We start from the raw sequence: 21,383 nt of genomic DNA on the forward strand, positions 1-21,383 counted from the left end.
ACTTAAATGTGAAATTTCCTAAGTATATCTAAAGCCAAAATGAGTTAATTTTGGAGTAGGGAATGGTTAAAAACCTTGTCAGTTTTTGTCTGTGTACTATTAGAGAGATTTCCTTTCACTTTCTGTCATGCAGATACAAGTTAAAGAGAAAAGAAAACTCTCCATAGTGAAGAATATCATACTAACCCTAATGATTATCAAAACAAATAGAGAGACTGATTTTCCTCATTAGGACCTAGACAGCGACATTAAAAAAAAACAATAAAACAAAACAAAACAAACGGTGAGTGGTGGAGGTTGGAGGCACTGGATCTAAATATACATTCAATTCACAGTCAAGATACAAACCATATTTTTGTGTACAAAGTACTGAGTGACCTCAGTGATATTCAAGGGGTATACTGTAGAAAAAAACAAGACCAGACCCAGAACAAATATTGAGAGACCATGAAGAGTATATTTTATTATAAAAGGTCAAAATAAATGTTTTGGGGGTTCCAAAGGACCCTCTTTTTAAGGGCTTAAAATTGTTTGTAGGATGGATGGTCTTGGGTTTTAAATGAGTTATGGATAATTAATATGAGTGTTAGCTTGTCCTTTTCACATTTCATGCTAACATAAACTCTTCATGGTCTCTCAGTATTTGGCTGGTACTCTTGTTTTTTTTCTGTACCCCTTTGATTTCACCTAGATGCCCCCTAGATGCCTTTATGGGTCAGTGAGCTGCTAACCAGAGCCCTTTGTACACATAAAAATGTTTTTATATTGACTGTAAAAACAAGCTACATTTGGATTTAGCATCTCCTCCCTCCACCTCTCACAGGCTTCAATTGCTATCTGTACTCTTATCAGGAATTTTAAGCTCTGCTAAAGAACCTCTGCAAAATATTGACTTGCCCTTTTGATGTTTATGAAGAACTCCAATAAAATATTTCTTGCAGTGGGGCTACCCCTGCACTGCAAGGGTTAAATGCTCATTTGTGTCTATGTCTTAAATGTCAAAGTTATACTCACCCAAAGCTCTGAGCCGCCTAGCTGTCATAGCGCTCCCTCCAGCCTGACTGCTCCTCCCTGGAGCATTGGGATTTTCCTAGCGTCCTCATGTCTATACACAGTGTATAGACGTGATGATTTACGGGACCTTAGACCGCTGAGGAGGAGAGACATTGGAAGGACCGGTCTAAAAAGAAGACGGCTAAGAGCTTTGGATGAGTTTAACTTTTTTTTTTTAACCTAGACACAAACGAACACTTAACCCTTGCAGTGTATTCAGGGTTCTTCTTTAACATTTAGTGTTGTACACATGTTTTTCGAATACCACACACCCTTTGATAGTGGTTAGTTCACAACAGGGAAGGCTGACTATACCATGGCTTAGAAGCAGAATTAGGCTCAGTACTTAGACAGCCATGCCAGTGAGTACCTTCCCAAAGTGTTGTGCTATCCTTGGACAAAAAAAAAAAAGCAAAAAGATGTCTTCTCTTGTGCAGAGATTATTGAGGCATAAATATAGGTAAAATGTACTCAAAAATGTACGAGCGGCCCTAAACAAGAGGGGCGGGCCCCCCAAAACGCGTTCATCCGCATTAAATACTGACAGGTGCCCTGTCAGTTTGGAGGCTCAGTTGTGCCTAGTTGCTAGTGTACATCTGTAGCTCCGCAGACATCCATCTAATCCGTGGTCATGAGACAGGACTGCCTTTACTCCTACATTTGTGAGTATATGTTACCTTTATTTATTCCTCAATAAATCTCTGCGCTAGGGAAGGCACCTTTTTGCTTTTCCATTAGATCTACCGTAAGTTCCCTGACTGATAAAGTGCTGCCACCTGGTGGAGGTCCTATGTATTCACGTGGAGTTTCAGGTACATTGGCGCTGGTGAACTGAACTATTTTTATCCTTGGACAAAGCTCTATTAGAAACACAGCATGCACAATATTAAAGTATCAACCCAAGAATAATTTTGCTTATATATATATTTCTTATCAACCTCCAGTGCATAATATGTGCAGTAGAAACAGTCTCAGTTTAAAGTACAGTACTGCTAAATTCAATATACTTACACAGAAAATATGGAGATAAAAAAAATGAATTGAACCCATGTACTACAAAGTTGGCCTTTCTGATAAAAGTCTGTATGTACTTGTATATCTATCATACAGATGTAACATGTAGTGTCATATAATGTTTCCCATACTTTTCAACAGCAAAAGGTAATATTAAAAACCCTAAAATACGAATATTTTTCATCAACATGGACTACATGGTTCTACAATACTATAATAGTTCTGGGTCTGAACAGCAGCCAGGGACAGGACGTGTGTAAAGGTGGCCATACACTTTACAACCATCGCAAGACCTTAGTCTTGCGATGGTTGTAAAGTAATTAAAAAAACGTACAATCTGCCCATCTTGGACAGGCCAATCGTACTTGCGATCATCGCAAGCCCGCCCCCTTGATGACCGCAATGCTGAACGGGCAGTGTGCGCATTCACACACCGGCCCGTGCGGCATTGATCTTACGATCATGCTAAAAACCAGCCGAAAATCGTACGATTCTCGGCTGGTTTTCTAGCATGCTCCTTAGACAAAAGACGTGCGACCGTACAGTAAAAACGGTTGCACGCCTTCCATACACTTTGCGATTATCGTACGATCGCGGGATTTCCCGTGATTATCGTGCGATAATCGCACAGTGTATGGGCACCTTAAGTCACAGGTACTAATTGCTTGCCTTTTCACAAATATCCAATCAATTTCTTTGTCTGACACATATACTGCCCCCAGCCTTGACATATCAAACAAGCATTACCTGGAAGTATTGTGGGTTAGAGCAAACCTGGGGAAAAGTAAATATTTGAGTAATTTTACTATAACTTTTTGCCACCAGGTAGCACAAAGGTTTTTGTAACAAGTTTAGGTTTGGTTTAATGTTTACTATTTAAAAACAGGACCACCCTACTGTTATTTATTTAATTAGACTAACGCAAAAGGGACTAGTTGAATCATTATGTAAATAAAAACTATACAAAGGCTTTACACTGATAGGTAACTGGTATTGATAAGTACTAATACCTCACCACTACACAGTCATGTTGGCCGCTGCCATAGAAGCGAGACAGTAAAAAAGGTGTCACTTATATGTTAAATAGGACAAAGATGGTTACCCTGATACATATCTAAATAATACAAATTGCTTTATTAATGTATATTTTTTTAATAGAAAAAATTATATATTTGCTTTTTGGAAATACTGTTAACAATTTAGAAATAAATGTCATAAGCAAAAATAGACTACATTTTTAAAACGCTTACCTTGTGCTTCCGTCTTGATTTTGTAGCATTTTTTTCAGGGGCTGTGGCTGGTGTTTGAGGCTTATGTTTAAAACCCGTATCTCTTGCTTCATTCTTTAAAGCTTCACTCTCAAATGTATCTTGGCCTGGTATTCTGGATAAAAGACTGAGATCTATTTTCACCCATAATGATTTGAGCTCTTCAAATTCTCTTAAAGGTGAAAGCAGTTCACTCTGAACAACAGGCAGTGGTGAAAATGGCTCCTCCAGATCATTATGTGTCTGGTCTAGTGATATACTGCTGCTGTTGCTTGTTAAGCTGCTCACACTTAAGATGTTGCTGCTGCAGTCCTTTGGCTTGACCGGATTAATAGGCCCAGTCGTTGAGACCTTAACCTGCATGACCTCATCTTGGTCAGTGTTTGAATCAGATGCAGAATCGGTTTCAATAAATTCCCTAGATTTAGGAACAATTTTATTTGCTCCCCTGGCTTTCTTTTTGTCAGAAGTACTTCCAGTACTAGTCCTTTGTTCCTTTCGTGGTGCTGTTTTAGCAACAGTGGTTTTTGTCCTTGCTTTTGGTGGCTCTTGGTTTTCTCGTAAGTCCTTCTCTTTGGGAGTGCTGCTGGTGGGGTTTGGTTTGTTCCACGTGTAGTCTTCACCGCTAGAAGTTCTTTCAACCCTTTTTGGTTGTTTCTTAGCAACAGCTCTTTGTGGAGTTGGTTCATCGTGGGCTGGTGACTTCTGCTTTAAGTTTTTTGTCTCCTGTGGTTTTTGGGTTACTCTGGTTTTGCTTTTTTCTCTTACAGGACTCAGCAACTCCCTCTCTTTGGGCAAGGAGTCAGGCTGAGGGATAATATTGTCAAGTTCTCTTTTACTGTCTCCCGCAATCTGTTGGTTGTTTTGAGCCTCAGAATTGTTTTCCGAATGAACATCATTTTGGTTGTTAATTATGGTTTTATTGTGCGGATTGACTTTATTTAACCACTTATCCAGCTGCCATTTGTTCGTGGAAGGTGGTTCAGGCTGCAGATAAAACCAAAATGATATTTCAGTGTTCCAAGTGGAATGCGTACCATAAAATACTTTATTTTAGATTAAACTGATACTTTTCTAAGAAACGAGAGTCTATTTATAGTAATAGCTAATTAGTGAGCATGCTGGATGTGTTCATTTTAATTTACATCTCTGCCCTAGAGAAATCTAACAAAACAAAAATGCTAAATAATCCCAATAAATGATATATTTTTTATATTGTGGGTTTTATATAATCTCTCCTGAATACTAAGCAAATAGTGCCCATTGCTTTTATGGAATATTGGATACATAAATATATTTCAAGAAAATATGAAAATAAGGTGAAAAGAAATACTCTGATAATTAGATATGTTTAGGAATGTTGAATGTATGCACCATAACAAGCATAATTAGCAATATGTTGAACAGTTGCAGCACACACAAATTCAAAGATTAGGGTTAAACAAGCATGAAAGTATAACAAAGTCAAAACTGTCACTTTTTAATTAGAGCTTACAACCATTCACCATATTGGACTAAAGAATAACTCTGGCTTTACTATTTAGTCATTCTCATAGGATACTTACCATTTAAACAGTTTGCACCCCAGAGTGTTTTTAAGTAGAGGGTAATTAGGGCAGGATGTTAGTAAAATTGCACATACATTTGCAGCCACACTGTCAACATTTAATTTTGTTAAGCTCTACCAGCAATCTCCTTCACTTAAAGAGGGACCTTACTCATATCTTCAAAATAACAACAAAGGCACCATTAGAAATGTTTAGCAATGGCAATATTCAAACACATACTTATTGATAACGGCAGGCTTTGTATTCTTTGCATACCTTGTTTTTCTTTTCCTCTGCATTCTTCTCACAGTGGCCATTTTTTACCAAGGGCAGAATAATATATCTCCCATTACTTCCTGGAACTCTGCCACATGTGACTAGAACATGTGACCATGCACAGATCATCTCAGGGGAGGAAAACACCTTTCCCTGAGATCTTGTGAGATTACAGATGAGATTTCCCAGCAATGCTCTCCTCAGGTAACCTTCCCAGGATGCAATACTTAGGCACAATTACATCACTTTTGCCAAAGAGAACCAGGAAGCAGAATTTTTTTGTAAATAAAATATGTTTATTAAACTAATAAATGTAAGATGATTTCATATGAGCATGCAGAGCTGCATGTTGATGTGATTTTTAGCCAAAGGGGGTAAAGGTCCACTTTAATACACAAACTGCTGCTTTTTATCGTGTTATCTGAATTCAATGGGAACAAAAACATATTTTGTCAGGCTGTAGCAGAGCAAGTGGTAAGAGGAAGAGATCCCCACAGCAACCTCATGATAGCACATGTTCATATGGGAGCTACTCAACACGTGTATTTATACACTCATCCTGCACTGAAGCAAATTAACAGATTTTAATGCAGCGAGACTTCAAAGCAATGCATTACAAAGTAAAAAGAAATGTAATAAAAAGTGGCATATTATTCAAGGCACAGGACAGGTAAGTATTCTACTTCTTCTTTTACAAGTTTATTTTTGCAGCAGAGTAACTTTAAAATTATATTTTATGAATCAACATTTTAGAAATTAAAAAATGAGACTGACTACATGTGAGAAACATGAGACCAGAAAAAAAAAACCTGAAGTGGGGCATGGATAAGGGGGAAAGTGGGGGAGGAGCTGAACTCTTAGAGCCCTTAAGGGCCCATTTAAACCAAAGCATGGTGCACTGCAATGCACTTATTTTCATGTTCTGAGGAACGCTGTGTAAGGTAGTCTTTTTTTTTTAATTGTCTGTCAATGTACTTCAATGCATTAAAAAATGGATACTGCAGCAATTTCCAAATGCAGAACTTCTGCATTTGTGTCTTGTGGTATGCTAAATCATAGATGCATTGCAGTGCACTGTAGATGTGCTTTGGAATGCAATCAACAATGAATGGCAATGCAAGTTAACATACATATGCAGTCCCTGAATTACTGTTATCACACATGTTGTGGTCCGAACGAGCCCTTAATGAGAAAGCAGAAACATGCCCTATTGACTTCAACTGCAGTAAGTGCATGTGTTGTTTTTTGAATATTGACAATTTGAGAAAATTTATGTTTTAGCCTGAGCTGAATATGTTCAGTGCACAGATTAACCATATAAAGCAGTGGAGTATGGGCCAGGGCATTTGGGGGTATGCAAAACAATTCACCAATCAAGCTGCATAGTGATAGTGTCATGTCTCTCTGTGGTGTGGGCAGCCTGGTCACACAATCATTGATTGTTATGGTGATGGTGGCCAGCCCGCTCGCACCATGGAAACACATGATGCTGATCCAGAGCAGTATCTCTGCTGTTGAGTACTGCACCAGAGCCACCTCATCCTCATTCCCTTAAAGCCCTCATTTCCTTTCAAAATCAGGTCTCCAAACACCCCTGAACTCTCCAATACAGCAATGAAACCGGCAAGCCAGCAACTGAGGAACCAAAACTCCTTCTCCTGGGGACTGAGAGGCTGCTTAGGCACTGTCCTTACAGGTTAGCTGGATAATAACATGTGGGAGATGAGAGATCTGTAGGCTGCACATCCTGACCACAAAGTAATACTTGAATTGCAGCAAGGCCCTGTGCCACGCTTCTCCCACCTGCAGAGCATCTCCATATCCTGCAATACTGCCTTTCTCCTGTCCCCTCCATACTTCTCTTCCAACAGCTCTTTCCTATCACACTGCACCCCCTTCAATGCTCAACCCACCATCCATTTACCCTCCACCCCTTCCCTCTTATCAACCTGTATGCTCCTCCATCCTCTCACCCTCCTCCTCTTCTGTCACCTTTCGCCTCCCAGGGTGATTGGCTGACACCAAGGCTGTCCCTATAGTATTTGCCTCCTGGGGCTGTGGTTCCAGGGGAATGGGTTTGCAGGTGCTCTATCTAGATTTTCACTATGGGGTAGATCCCGGACTGAGCTGTCAGTAGCTCTGTCCGGTGTCACACCCAGCTCACCTGTGAGCTGGGCAGGAAGCCACACCAAGTGTCACAGGTTGTTAAGAGCTCTTAGCAACCAGGAACGCTGAGACCACTTCACTCCAACTGGCCGCCCCCAATGAGATGCCACCCGAGGCAACCACCCCAGGCTGCCTCTTTATAGGGATGGTCCTGCCTGACACCAACAATACTATGTGCCAGGGGCATTGTAATAGAAATGTAAGCGACCCCCAAATTGTTTTTATGAACCATTAGCCCATTAAATACAGTTCAGGGCTGTGCGCTACATGTGCTGCTATTATTTCCCCCCCCCTTACTCCACCCTCTGGTCAAAAAGGAGGCTGCCAAGGGGTACACAAGTGAAAAAAGTTTGCGAATCACTGCTATACCATCAGCCAATCTGAATTGTGAGCCTCCATTTTAACAGATACCATGCAACAGCGTTCCTAGGCTTTCAAACATGTGACCAACAATGGAAGAAGCTTAGTTAGGCATTTGAGCCCTTCTGTTACTCTTTATTTATTCATCCCAGAAAGATAGTAGACATAGCTTTATGTGAACATGTGCGTATAGGTCCACTTCACCACAAGCTCTGCAGGAAGAAAACATAAACATATCAACATATCTCTGCAAATTCTAATGTACAATTACTATTTATTTGTAGGATTTATTTTACTTAGTTAAAAACCTATAGGCAGGGAAATTCCTAAAGCAACAAAAGAAAGACTGTTTGTTGGCTGCAAGAAATGTTTGGAGGTTGTGAATTCTGCAAAGGAGTGTGTGTGTGATTGACTGATGGGGTGCCAAACTTTTGTATATGCAACATTTTGGGGGTTATTCACAAAGCTGCCGAGGGCAGCCATGTGAATAACCGACCCAAAGTGAAGTGAGCCGAACGCTGTTCAGCTATTCACTTCAGGCTTGTACGGCTGATTGCAGCCGTACAAACCTGAAATCAGCCATACATCGGCTTGCTGTGGCTGGGTTCGGGTCGGCCGAACATGCTCGGCATGTTCGGCCGACCCGAAGTGCAGAAGGAGTTCGACTCAGCTGATCCAACATCTGGATCGGATGAGCCGAACCACCGGCAGGCTACTCGCTACTGTTTCTCATAGGGGCCGAACAGCAGTGGGTAAATAGCTGACATCCGTCGAGCGGCATTCGGCTCGGCTATTCTGCTCGCTACCTCTGTGGTCCCGAGCAGAATAGAAAAACTGTTCAAAAAAGTAGAAAAATAAATAGAAAACGATTAGCAGAGCCGGAGGTGATATGAAAGCTGACTCTGCTGAGTTCTCATGGTACTGACAGATCAGCGTCCCCTGGTCACCAAGTAGTGACCGGAGCCAGCCATGAGATGATGGCTGGCTCCGCCCAGCTGTCAGCAGCAGGCTGTCGGCCAGCCAGCTTTGGCTTTCACCTCCGCTCAGTGGAGCAGAGGCAATATCTTCGGCTCAACTTAGCTGCCAAACAGATTATTCGGATCAGAGACTCTGTGGATGTCTTTCCCCCAGCCTGTTAGGATTCACACATCAGCTGGTCCTGGCTTCAGCTGATTCACACATCAGCTGGTTCTGGCTCCACATAGGCAGAGTCAGCTGTAAGCTGTCTGTCGGGATCTTTCCCAGCTGCAATGTGTGAATCCTAACAGGCTGGGGGAAAGACATCCACAGGCTGGGGGAAAGACATCCACAGAGTCTCTGATCCGCAAAGGAAACAGATCATTTGGAATTAAATTGCCATAAACGGATACAGCCCTCTGAAATAACTACATGCATGTATGGCTACGGAATTTAATCAGGACTGCCCCCCTCTCGATCGACACGCAATGTGAGTACAGCTCCGATACTCTGTTCCAATTTTTTGATACATTACTTTTGTATCCACATCAGAGACTTCCTGCCTCTTAGGAGATCTATAGATCATACACCCGTATCATTATAATAGGGTGATTCTAGGGAAGCTATTTTAATTGTTTTTAGATGTTTTGTTATAGGTGTGTTCACGTGTAATTGTTCTTCATTAAATTTTGATATAGGATATATTTATTTGTTATTCATTAGACCATCGCAATTTCAGGGATTTCTATTTATAGGGGATAACCATTTTTTGAGCAGTCAATTGAAACCCTGGAATTTGGTGATTAGTTTTGTTTCACACAGTGTAAAACTCCTGTTGTTCCCCTTTTTTCTTAGAATATGTACTCAGTACTTGGTTTGGGCCCCTTTTGCAACACTTACTGCAATTACTTTTGCACGATATTCTAATTATTCGAGTTTCACCTGTATTTGGAAATCCTAGAAACATGACAGTGAGTGCTGATAGCTATGATCAAGATATTCAATCCTAAAATGTGGATAGTGTATAATTATTCTTTCCAAGGTATAGATGAGACATTGGATACAAGTTTTTTTCGAACTATGTTTTGTCCCGCTGTTTTTACCTCTGCGGTTACATTACGATTTTCTTCATTACATTCACTGTCGCTTGAACTGCTCTCGCTGTCAGAATCTGATTCAGAGCTCGTCTCTGATTCACTGGAACTTCCAGAGGCTCCACTGGAGTTCACCAAGCTGGAATTATGAGCCACTGGTAGGGGAAGGCCGCTGGGGGAGCAAACAAATTATCTATTAATGTCTGAGGAACCAACAGGTCTGCAGTTGATGCAAAACCAAATATAAAACATGTATCTGTCCACATACAAAACAAAATCATAAAGTAAAACAATGCAGAAATCACTTTCAGTTTTAATTCATGTTTCTTATGCTCTGTAATCAACACTTGCGGCACCTTATATTTAAACTCCAACACATTTGCAAAGAGATGTGTATGGCCCTTAAAATAGCTTTGCCAAGAGCTAATTTTATATCACATTGTAGAATTAATCCAAATATTAGCAGGCTTGGAATATCTGAAACGTAACTTAAAGTATGTTAAATTTAAAGTGAACCTGTAATGGAGAAGGTAAATACAACATACCTTGGGTGTTGTATAAAAGACATTACAAGGTATGTCTGCATACCTTTCTTTTCTCAGTGTTTCCCCACAGTTAGTATCCCCAAAGCACTTCTGCAAGTCTGAGCTTCCAGCTATGGGCAACATAGTATGCCCATCCCACCGCCTGCATGCCAGTGTGTTCACCTGAACAACTAATCAGCAAGCTCAAGTGCTGTAATATGGTGGAAGTTTTGACAAGCTGATACCAAACTGACTTTCTTTGTATAAGGTTTTAGAGAGCTGCAAAATGAAAGGGATATTGGGATACTATTGTTTGATTGGCCAAAAGATAATCTCCTTCACAAGAGCCCTTCTTAAAGAGTCAGTGAATGGCTCCCCATGGCCATGATATTATTGCCCAAGCCTGTCTTACTTGCAGGTTATCCACCTCAAATTGAGTAGTTTAAATAGTCTTAAGTTGTCTTCGTAAATACTCTATTAAATATACCACATCTCAAATCAGTAAAGAAAAATAAACCTCTGAAGCAAACTGAACACAAATCTGCAGGTCATATAAAATATTCAGGCTTATTGGAATGTAGAACTGAATTAAAGTCAATTGACAGAAATAGGAAATAAACACCAAGTGTACTTTACTCATGCCATGTACTTTATAACTGATACATAAAGCCTCATAACTTTTGATGTACAAAAAGCTTCACCAACACTTTACATTAAATATTTTATGGCTGCACTGCTTACATGTAAATCTCCAATATTTCTATATTTGAATGAAAGAAACAGCTGCTAACAGTTTCTTAAATTTTAATCTCTACAACTTGCTATAAATTCTCTGGAACATTGTCAGAAGTGTCATTTTGGCAGCATTAAAAGATTATAGGAAGAGACAGCCTTCTCTGATAAATATACTGGAGAAAACCATATAAAGCATGCACATGATGTATTTCACGGAAAATCATATTTGTCAAGATTATGTTTTACAAGACGTAATAATAATCTGCTGCATCAGGTTATTAAAAGTGGTATTGCTTCAAGTTGCCACAGTCATGAATGTGCCACTTGGAATGCAAACATGCAAATACACTGGAAGAGGTCACAGTTAAATGAAAACCATAACTTTAGGGATACACCGTTGAAGAAGACAAAAGTGTAAATGCAGTGTAAAATTTCCAGGAAGTCACAAGGAATCCAAAAAAAGATCTTCAGACTTATTTTGGTTGAACAAAGTTTAGTGTTCATGACTCCGCAATCAGGAAGACATTGGACAAAAAAAGGCTTCACTGTGAGTAGAAGTAGTCAATGCTAACCAAGAACATCAATATTTATCTCCATTACTGGCATGGAACCTCCTAAAAAACATTAAATACTTTTATACTTTTAAATTGTTTTTAATGGAAAGGAAAGAGCATAGTGGACTTTTCTGAAAAACATGGGTGCTATCAATACGTAATGTGTATAAAGACGCAACAAATAATGCCATCACATTCAGTAGTCATATTTGGTGGTATAGGGATATTTTGCCATACTGAAAGGAACCATGAATTCTGCTCTGCATCTTCTGATGATCTGCTAAGGGACACAGCAGCACAAGGAATTGCAATACAAGCAGCAACATGATTAGGAAAACCATTTGAAGTACAAATGTTTTTAAACTATCAGACTGCTAAGAAAAATTTCTTTAAGTACAATTAAACCTTCGTTGTTTTTTTTGGTTTTTTTTTTGGGGGGGGGGTGTTGCATATATCTACTGCTAGCAAACAATAGATATATGCAAAAACATAAAGCAAGTTATCAAACAGGTAAAATCTTACCTGTGTCTCTGCCGCTCACTCCCGTACGAAGATCTGAAGATTCTTGAGCGGCTGTGAAGGATCATGGGGCGGGCGCATGCGCAGCAGAGATCTTCGGCCGGGAGAAGAGGAGAGACACAGGGTAAGTCAATGCACGCAGTCAGCAGCGTGCATGCGGACAGACACCTTGGGCCCCGAGGAGTCTGTGCTGGATCAGAGACCGGCACCAGCGATGGAGGGACTCCTGAAAACTACTGGAGAGAAGAAGATGATCGGATCAAGAGGCATCATTTAAGGTAAGTCCTTACACTAGCATTGGGGGTTTGGGTGACTTTAATGTCACTTTAACTTTCACCCTCTAGTAACTTCAACAAGACATGTTTTAAAATGTTTCTTTATCTTCCACAGGTGATGGGTGCAGTAATTATTAAACTTAAAACATGAAGCATTGCGGATACTTGATGGCTATAGCTGAGAAACTTGGACCTAGAGTATGCTTTATATTGAATTATTCTAAACTGATTCATAGCACAATAGTAAGATTGACTTGAAAGTGTATATGTAGCCAAACCTTTTTTGGTAGTAGGGAAGCGTTAAAACCCCTGCCAGATTTTTTGCTTGCTGTATACCATTGAGGAAATTTCCCTTCACTTCCCATAGATACAACAGGTAAAATATATCTCCCTAATGTGACAAAGAAAGCAATGAACACCTGACAGAGGTTGTATTTCTCACTCTATTCAAAACCAAAAAAAAAGTTTTGCCTAGAGATACATTTTAAGATGAAAGCTGGAGCTCAAGAAAACACAATAATTAAATTGCTTTGGTGCACCAACACATAGTTACACCTTTGATAAGCACAGATATAATAAAGTTTACATGTGCCATGACTGAAGGAAGCGCCCTGTTTGGACCAGCCATGGTGCAACTTCATTCTCTTGACAAAGGCTGTAATAAGTAAAGCAAGGAAGAGTAGTGAATTATTTCCTGCCTCGCCATTATTCCTTTGGGAATGTCCTGCCCACTGTTTGCAAAGGAAGGCAAAGCGCTGAGGGTTTGCGGTCACATGACTGTATATATCTATATATATATATATCTATCTATCTATCTATATCTATATATATATATAGCTCTATCTCTCTCTATCTCTATATATATATATATATCTATCTATATCTATATATATATATAGATAGATATATATCTATATCTATCTATATATATATATAGATAGATAGATAAAGATAGATATAAAACATGTTTATGGAACATTTGTTAATTTAATTGGATTAAGAAAAGACAGGAGGCTTAGAAGTGCTCTAAGGACATTGGTTTGCATTTTGTCTTTTCATGTTCTACTACTACATGTGTGTATACATACTGTACACATACAAAAATAACAGCTATGTGCTTCACTGTATGTTAGTTAAACTTTCAAACTCCTTGCACTTGTGATGACACCATTCGCCGTGCACATACACAAACATTTATAATAAGTGCTGGCTAAAATAAACTGGCATTTGAAGTAATTGGGACTAACTACTTATCAGAGTTACAACAATCATATTGATTTTTGTGCATTTAATTCTACCCTAAAGATGTTTGAGGATTAATGTATTTGGCGTTTAATCCTTCTTAAACTAGTTACCTTGCATTTCAACATTTACCATTCAATTTCTTTCTGTGCGAGTTGAAATGCTGCAATTATAAAGACAATTAGCTGACAGGTTCTAGTTACATGCATAATTCTAAATATCAGGTGAGACTTTTAAATTATTTCATATTGCAGACACCTAAAAGACTGCACTTCATAAAAATAATAAAGAGCAGAGTATATAAAATAGATGAAATGCTGTACATATCCAAACCCCTGTACCTATCATTACATGGATTAATTTACATTTAAATAGTTTATGGATATCTATAGGAAGAATGAATAATGTGTATGGCTTTAGCAAGCTAAAGCTCCTAACATATTGGGGAAGCATAATAAAAAAGTGAAATAGAAACAAATAGTTTAAACATACATATTTAAAGTGTGCCAGGGTTAAAGGAGAACTATGAGGTGAGTGGTTTTCACTCACCTCATAGTTCTAGCCAACCTGTGACAATGAGACTGTTACAGGTCGGATCAGTAGATCGGGAGGTGAGCGAACACATACCGGCGTTAGCTCACCTCTCGATCCTGTCATGGCACGGATTCCCCCCTCCACGCTCCGATCCGCCAGCGCTGACTGGCAGAACGGACAGGAGAGAGGGCGGGTACATCTGGCTCTGCCTCTAGATAGGCAGAGCCAGCTGTCAGTCACGCAGCTGGGCGGATCCAGACATAATTGTCAGGATCCGCTTCAGCTGCGGCGTCTTAGTATACCACAAGCAGCAGCTCGCGGTATACTGCGGCATCTCAGTATACCGTGAGCTACAGCACTATACCCAAAGGTGTGCTTTAACCACTTGCCGGCCAGGAGCTCTCTAGATCTGAGCGGGTGCCTTTAGACGTCCGCTCGGCCACGCGCCCTCACGCGCGAAATGCCGATATTTTAAAACAGGCAGCGATGCCCATTAATATACAAGCGATCCGCCGGCTATAGAGCTGGCGGAACGCTTGTATGAGGTCCCGGGATGTGTGCCCCCCCTCCGTGGCTCCCCCCTCCCGCTGTAAAAGCTTTTAAAGCATCGCCTATGGTCAATTTTGGGTATGGTAGTTTTTTGCGATTTCGCGGGTGCGCACAATTTTAAAGCATGACATGTTTGGTGTCTATTTACCTGACGTGACCCCGTCTTTTATATTTTACCAAAAATATGGGTAATAATCATTGTTTCCTAATACAATGAAAAAAAACTTTTTTTCCCAAAATTTTCAATAATGTTTCCTTAATATAGTAAAAAATAAAAACCCCAGTGGTGATTAAATACCACCAAAAGAAAGCTCTATCTGTCCCCAAAAAATTGTATAAAATTAATTTCAGTACAGAGTTGCATAACGGAATAAACGTCAATCAAAATACCGCAGCGCTGAATACTGAAAAATGGCCTGGCCAGGAAGGGGGTCTAAACACCTGGTCTTGAAGTGGTTAACAAAGGCCACAAGTTGGTCTGCCTTAACACTGCATCCGGCTATTTTCCCTGAATGACTTTTTTTCAGGAAATTTAACACAGAACACAATGGAAGTCCTGGCTGTCACTGCTGGCAAGCTTTTAGTAAGCTTCAGAACTACTTGAAGCTTCTTGAATGCTGGCTGAAGCATTTAACAAGCTGCCAGCAGCTTGTTTAAAGTGACAGGCGTCACCCCATTATTATCCGTGTTTTGTTTTCCCAAAGTGAAGCTGGACTATGCTTTAAAAGCTTTAAAAATGTTCTGCATGTTCCTCCCTTTATGTCAGTTACTATTGGAATTACAATGCACATGTACAGAAATACAGAGGATCTTTGTACCTATCCATCATGTGTAGAGAAATATAAACACATGTTTCTCTTGCCCATAATGTGATGATTGTAGCAAACACAGCTTCCCATCACCTCTGGCCCACTGACTACTAGATCTGACAATGAATTGGTGAAGATAGACAACAAAGCACACCATTTTATACGCTGTAAGCAAGTCTTAAGAAATAATCAAGATGAGTATTAGATGTTAGATAGCAGTAGTTAGCCACATTCAGCTGGACATTCTGTAATGTTGAAGACATTTTGTCTTCAAGCCACTTCTTCAGCTATAATGAGTGTCAGGAACATACCCCAGCATTTATATCCACACATGTAGCACAGACCTCTTAATTTAATAACAATGGAAAGGCAGATGTTGAGTTTCTAAGTATGAGATGCGGGTTGTGAAAGGTTTGGACACCATGTTCTAGTTATGTAATCACATCCTTGGTGTCAGGAAGTCTGTATACAGTAGGTGTTAAACTTTTGAATTACATGGATGAAGGTGGGAATCATTGTAAAAACACTAGAATAGAGATGTTCCCACTTAGACACTTAACATCTGTATTTCCATGGTGAATGGATTAAGGTGTCTGCACAACCTGTGTGGTAACACCCTGACACTCATCAGAACTGAAGTGGCATAGGTAGGCTACGATACAGAACAACTTCAGTTTATTGTGACTAATTACTACTAGCTATAATATGACTTGGATAAATGAGAATCTTCACAAACAGTATTAGCTGTTATAACAAAATGTACAGCTCTCCAGGCAATATTAAGGTAGAACTAGTCTAAAAAACAGTGTTATTTTTTTTCCCCCCCACAATATATATTGTAACGGCAAAGCTGTATCACTCAATAATGCCTACTAACAATTAGTCCCAGTTTCTAAAGGTGAATGGCTGCAAATTAGCTAATTCTTTTTCTTGAAATGATCTCCAATGTACTGTAGATATTGAGAACACTAACTGGCATGCAGACAGCCACAAAGTCATCCTTTCTCCTTCACAGCTACAAAACTACTTCCTATGTTCTCCTAATGCAGGACTTACATTGGATGGGCCATTACCAATGGAAAAAAAAGCAAAAAGACCCCAATTCTGCTCCCACAACCCTAGCAGCATGATTCAAAGTCTGGCTTGAATAAACAATAACAAAAAAATATATAACAATAAACATTATCATCATGATTGTACAATCACTATCTGCCCTAAAGCAAGAGCTGCATAACCATCAACCATAAAATCACACAGGATCAGACAATCAATGATGCATGACATGATGATTTTATATTACTCTCTTCCAAAGAGGAAGAGAAAATCCTATGGATAAATCATGATTACAAGTCTAAGCTCCAGACCCCCACCCCTAGGTGCTCCACCCTCTTCCCCTGGGGGCCAAAGCAGAGCCGCGCCATTAAACAGCAAATGCAAGAAATAGTGGTGATGTCCCCTATGGAGGCACGCTTTTGACTCCCTGAAATTAAAGTTCTCAAGATGAAACTCAAGACAGACTGACTTTTAAAAATGGATTATTGTGTGTGTGTGTGTTTGATTGTGTGTGAGTGTGTGAGTGGGTGTGTGTGTGGAGGGGTTTGCCCAGGGTTGTAGGTAAATATTGTTGGGCTTTAAGTGATGATAACTATTCTCTGTTAATGCTCAAAGACTGGAATAATGAATTCTGTGCCAAAACATTCAACTCATCTTGACAACATTACACTACTAGACACTGATAAAGCCTTTCTGAGAGGCAAGATTATGGTCTAGCTCACCAGCATAAAAAGAAAACACACATAGAATACATTAAAGCCAGCAAGACATTTAAACTATATTCTGAATAAGTACCTTCAGGTATAAATAGACTAAACTGAAAAAGAGCCAAGAGAGAACGTGATCTGTGGCATACTGAAAAGGAGCATTTATTTGGCCTTAAAAAGAAGTAAAAATTTAATAAACAGCAGCAAAGCCAGGTAATTTTTAGCATATACCTGAAGGGATCTGGATTCTATACTGGCGGCCTAATGGTGAAAGTATAATGGGGGGGAATTAACAAAGTTTCCTGCGCCATTACAATGGCACAAGAAACTGACATGTGCAACATTAGCAAAGCAAATAGAGAACTGCCAGAGATCCCCACCAGACTGGACCTAGGGTACAGGAAGGGAACCTGTCATGAACCTGGCAGACAGCTCTCATGCCTCTCTTTTTGTGAACACACTATGGAGCTTTCCTTGCCTAAATGCCTGGTAGTTAACAGTTAACCCCAGGAAACACATGGTTAAAAGCCTTCCTCTCCCCTCTCGCTGTCAGCTGAGTGGAGGGTGGTCAGGGGTGGTTAAAAGTATGTAGACCCATCTGAGAAGATGTCGCTGTCTTGCATAGTACAAACCATACGCTGGCGTCATCCTTTACCAACTGCACAGACCACCTTTCCCGAGTATGTAGAACAAGCAGCTCCAGCTCTCCTGCTCTCTTTGCTGTGTCAGGTGCAGATGCACCATAGAAAACAGAACAGAGCAGAGCAGAAGGCAGGCAGTCTCACGGTTGAATTTGTCCATGAACTCGTCTGTGGCCGACTTTTGGTCATAGACAGTTCATGGGTGGGCGAGACGGTTAGGCTCATCAACGTGTATCCCTCCCAAGAGAGGGATGTACGACTGGAGCTTTTCCAGACCCTGCAGACCCAGCTCACCACAACCAGAGCAGTAATCCTGGGTGGTGATTTCAACTGCCCTATAGAGGAGGACGAGTGCAGTTCCGGCAGCTCTCACATATTCACTAAACTGGATGCCTCCTCTAGGCTGCTCAAGGAGATGATCGCAGAGGCTTCCTTACAGGACATAGTGGGTTATATGGGAGACGGTGCTGTGAACTACTCATGGTGCCGACCTGATGGATCTGTGCATTTTAGGATAGACTTTGTGTTCACCTTGCGGGCAGTCAGGTGTGGTGGACACTCCATGGCCTGCTGCTTTTTCTTTTACCACAGTGCCATTCACTTTCAGGGAGACTTGGGCGACGGCTTTGCCCCCAGCCCAAGCTCCTGGAAACTGAAGTGCACCCTGCTGGAAGATAAGGAATTGATGGGGAACTCAGCAAGGTATACGTCGCCTGGCAGGAGGAGAAGTCGCTCTTTGGCCAGGTAAGTGACTGGTGGGAGTTCGTAAAAACTCAAGCTGCACAGCTTCTTTCAGGCAAGAGGGCGTCAGCTAGTGTGTGGGAGAAGGGAACTCAGGAGACTGCAGCGTCAGTTGCAGTCCCTCCAGGACCTTTAACACTGCGGCTGGGATGTTAGACAGGACCTGGAGGAGACAAAGAAGCACCTGAAGGGACACTTAGAGGAGGGATCCACATACATCATTTTTTGTTCAAAAGGTGCAGAATCTGGAGAAAGGTGAGAAGTGTAATTCTTTTTTTTTTCAGGAAACTAGACTTGGGACACACTCCCTTGTCTGAGCTACTGTATGTGATGAGACTAGATTTCTCAAGAAGTGGAAGGAGAATGTAATGGAAGTGGTAAGCGACTACTACACAAACTTCTACTCACAGATGAGACAGCTGCCAACAGGTTCTTGTCAGGTATCACTAACACTATTGAACCAGCAGGTAAGTCAGCCACAAACTCTCCCTTGACATTGAAGGAGCTGCACTCTGCCATCAGATCCTTTGGGTGGGGTAGGACCCCGGGCTGCGACAGTCTACCAGCAGAGCTCTATGTAGTGTTGTGGGACCCTATCGGCCTGGACATGCTCAAGCTGTATGAGGAGATGGTGGTGGAGGGCAGAATGCCTCCCTCACTGAGGGAGGGGATGATCACAATCTTATATAAGTGGAAGGGGGAGAGATGTGACTTAAAAAATTTGCATCCTATCTCTCTCTTGTACGTGGACTACAAGATCCTCACCAAGGTACTGGCCAACAGACTTAAGGCTGTTGTCATCGGGCAGATTATCCACCCGGATCAGATTTGCGGTATTCCTGGACGTCGGATCGCGGACAGCCTCACGCTAGATAGTGATACGGTCCAGGACATCAGTGACCACCATGTGCACGTGGCCCTGGTCAGTCTTGACCAAGAAAAGGCCTTTCACCGTGTCTCACATGGTTTTATGGCCAAGGCCTTGCGTAGGTTTGGTTTTGTTCATATGTTAAACTGATGTACCTTGACATTTGCAGCACAGAGCTGGTGAATGGCTGGAAGACTGACCCCTTCCAAGTTCTCTCTGGGGTCAGGCAAGGCTACCCTTTCTCACCTCTTTTTTGTTTGTTGTATAGGGCTCTTTGCTAAGTGCATCAGACGAAATCCAGAGGGATCACCGCACCAGGACCAGACAGGCGGGAAGTGTTCGCTCTACATGGATGACTTGATGGTGTTCTGCGCAGACCAGCGTTCCATCGATGCACTCGTCCAGACCTATGAGGACTGAGTTACGGGGGCAAAAATCAACTGCGCGAAGTTGGAAGCCATGCTCTTCGTAAACGGGTACCTATCTTCCTCTGCGCCCATCCCCTTCAACATCAAGAGCCTGTGAACTCTTTCCCCTCCCTTATCCCTCTTCAATATCTCCATCACACCTGTTGCTTTTTGAAGGTTAAATGTTTATAAATGTTTATAAGTATGTTGCTTGTCGTGGTGCCGTGTATGGTGTGTGGAACTGGGGTGTTTTTTTGTTGGAAGATTTCCCCTCCCCTCTTGCTTTGGTGACACTCCCAAATTTGGATTTCTCTTCACTTTCAGTCTAGGTGACAATGTCCCTCTCTGTCAATCTCCACAGCAGGGACAGAGAAGGCAGAGGATATAATCCTACCTTACTCTGTCTAAACAAAAAAATAACTTTACATACACTTTAAAACAGAACTGCAAATTAAAATCTACTGTAAGGAAAGAAGGGTAGGTGGGGCAAGAACAGAGGGGGGAATTGTAGGAATAATTATGATTCTGGTTTATGACCAATGCATGTGTATGTTTTCTGATTCAGGCATAGTTACCTATACAGTAAAATGACATTTCCTGGACACTGAATTAGGAAGACAAAGCTTCTATGTATTCAAGTCTCTCCTTAGTTATACCCCAAAAAAATGTATTCAATTCTGCATGATTATTTCAAATTCACGAACAAAAACTAACTGTTAAGCAAGCATTACAATTAAAACAAGCTGATATTTTAATATTAACTTTGTTATTTCGATGTGTGTTAAGTTGATTTGTAAATCCAGAGGGGTTATTTACAGTAGCAAATTAGGTCTATACTACAAATATCTATTGTAAATAAATCAACTTTCATGGTTCAATTACACACAGTACTTAACAGATATTCAATTACTGAAATTATCAAGAAAATCCACTTGCCAAGAGTTTTGACTGCAATTTGGCTCCCCGGCTGTTAGCAGTTGACTGTTCTACGATTTCTAGTGTAGCTGTTCCTTTTGAGAAAATACCAGGCTCTCGTTATTTTTTGCCTCTGAATCCAATTACAAAAGACATAATATGATCTATTATTGGGGAAATCTTGACACCCTTTGTGCTGTTGTTCCGAGCAGATCGGTAATTGAGGTAAGCACATGTGCTGCTCATTATGGGCCATTGTGCACTATCTGATTTCTGGGAATTGTGGGAATTCACATGGTTTTTAAACTCTGCTTGTATGAATAACAAACAGGCGTGATTCCGAGGCTGTTTGTGCATGCTTGTACACAGCTCATCTGGAGCCTTTAGAGAACCTGCCTAGCCCTGCATTGTCAGCTCTGCATTTCCCATGGAAGATTCTCAACCAAGATTTGGCAGATTTACCTCAACAAATACAGATTTTGAAATTACAAGTTTAAATAATTCTTAATCCACTATAAAACTTTGTAGCAAAGCTGCTAATGATATAACTGAAGATAATATAATATTAATATCTG

At 40.7% G+C, this 21,383-nt stretch overlaps 1 protein-coding gene across 1 annotated transcript in view; it reads right to left on the reverse strand.

Annotated features, from left to right (window-relative positions):
* AFF2 (AF4/FMR2 family member 2) overlaps positions 1-21,383 on the reverse strand; it is a 449,088-nt gene that overhangs the window by 42,529 nt on the left and 385,176 nt on the right. The window contains exons 10-11 of the mRNA XM_018552592.1: positions 9,745-9,907; positions 3,318-4,322 (exon numbers count right to left, since the gene is read on the reverse strand). Coding sequence (XP_018408094.1) covers positions 3,318-4,322; positions 9,745-9,907 — 1,168 coding nt within the window. The remainder of the gene's footprint in view (positions 1-3,317; positions 4,323-9,744; positions 9,908-21,383) is intronic.

Source organism: Nanorana parkeri, unplaced genomic scaffold (assembly GCF_000935625.1).
Source record: "Nanorana parkeri isolate BGI_ZX_2015 unplaced genomic scaffold, ASM93562v1 scaffold93, whole genome shotgun sequence".
Classification (NCBI taxonomy): domain Eukaryota; kingdom Metazoa; phylum Chordata; class Amphibia; order Anura; family Dicroglossidae; genus Nanorana; species Nanorana parkeri.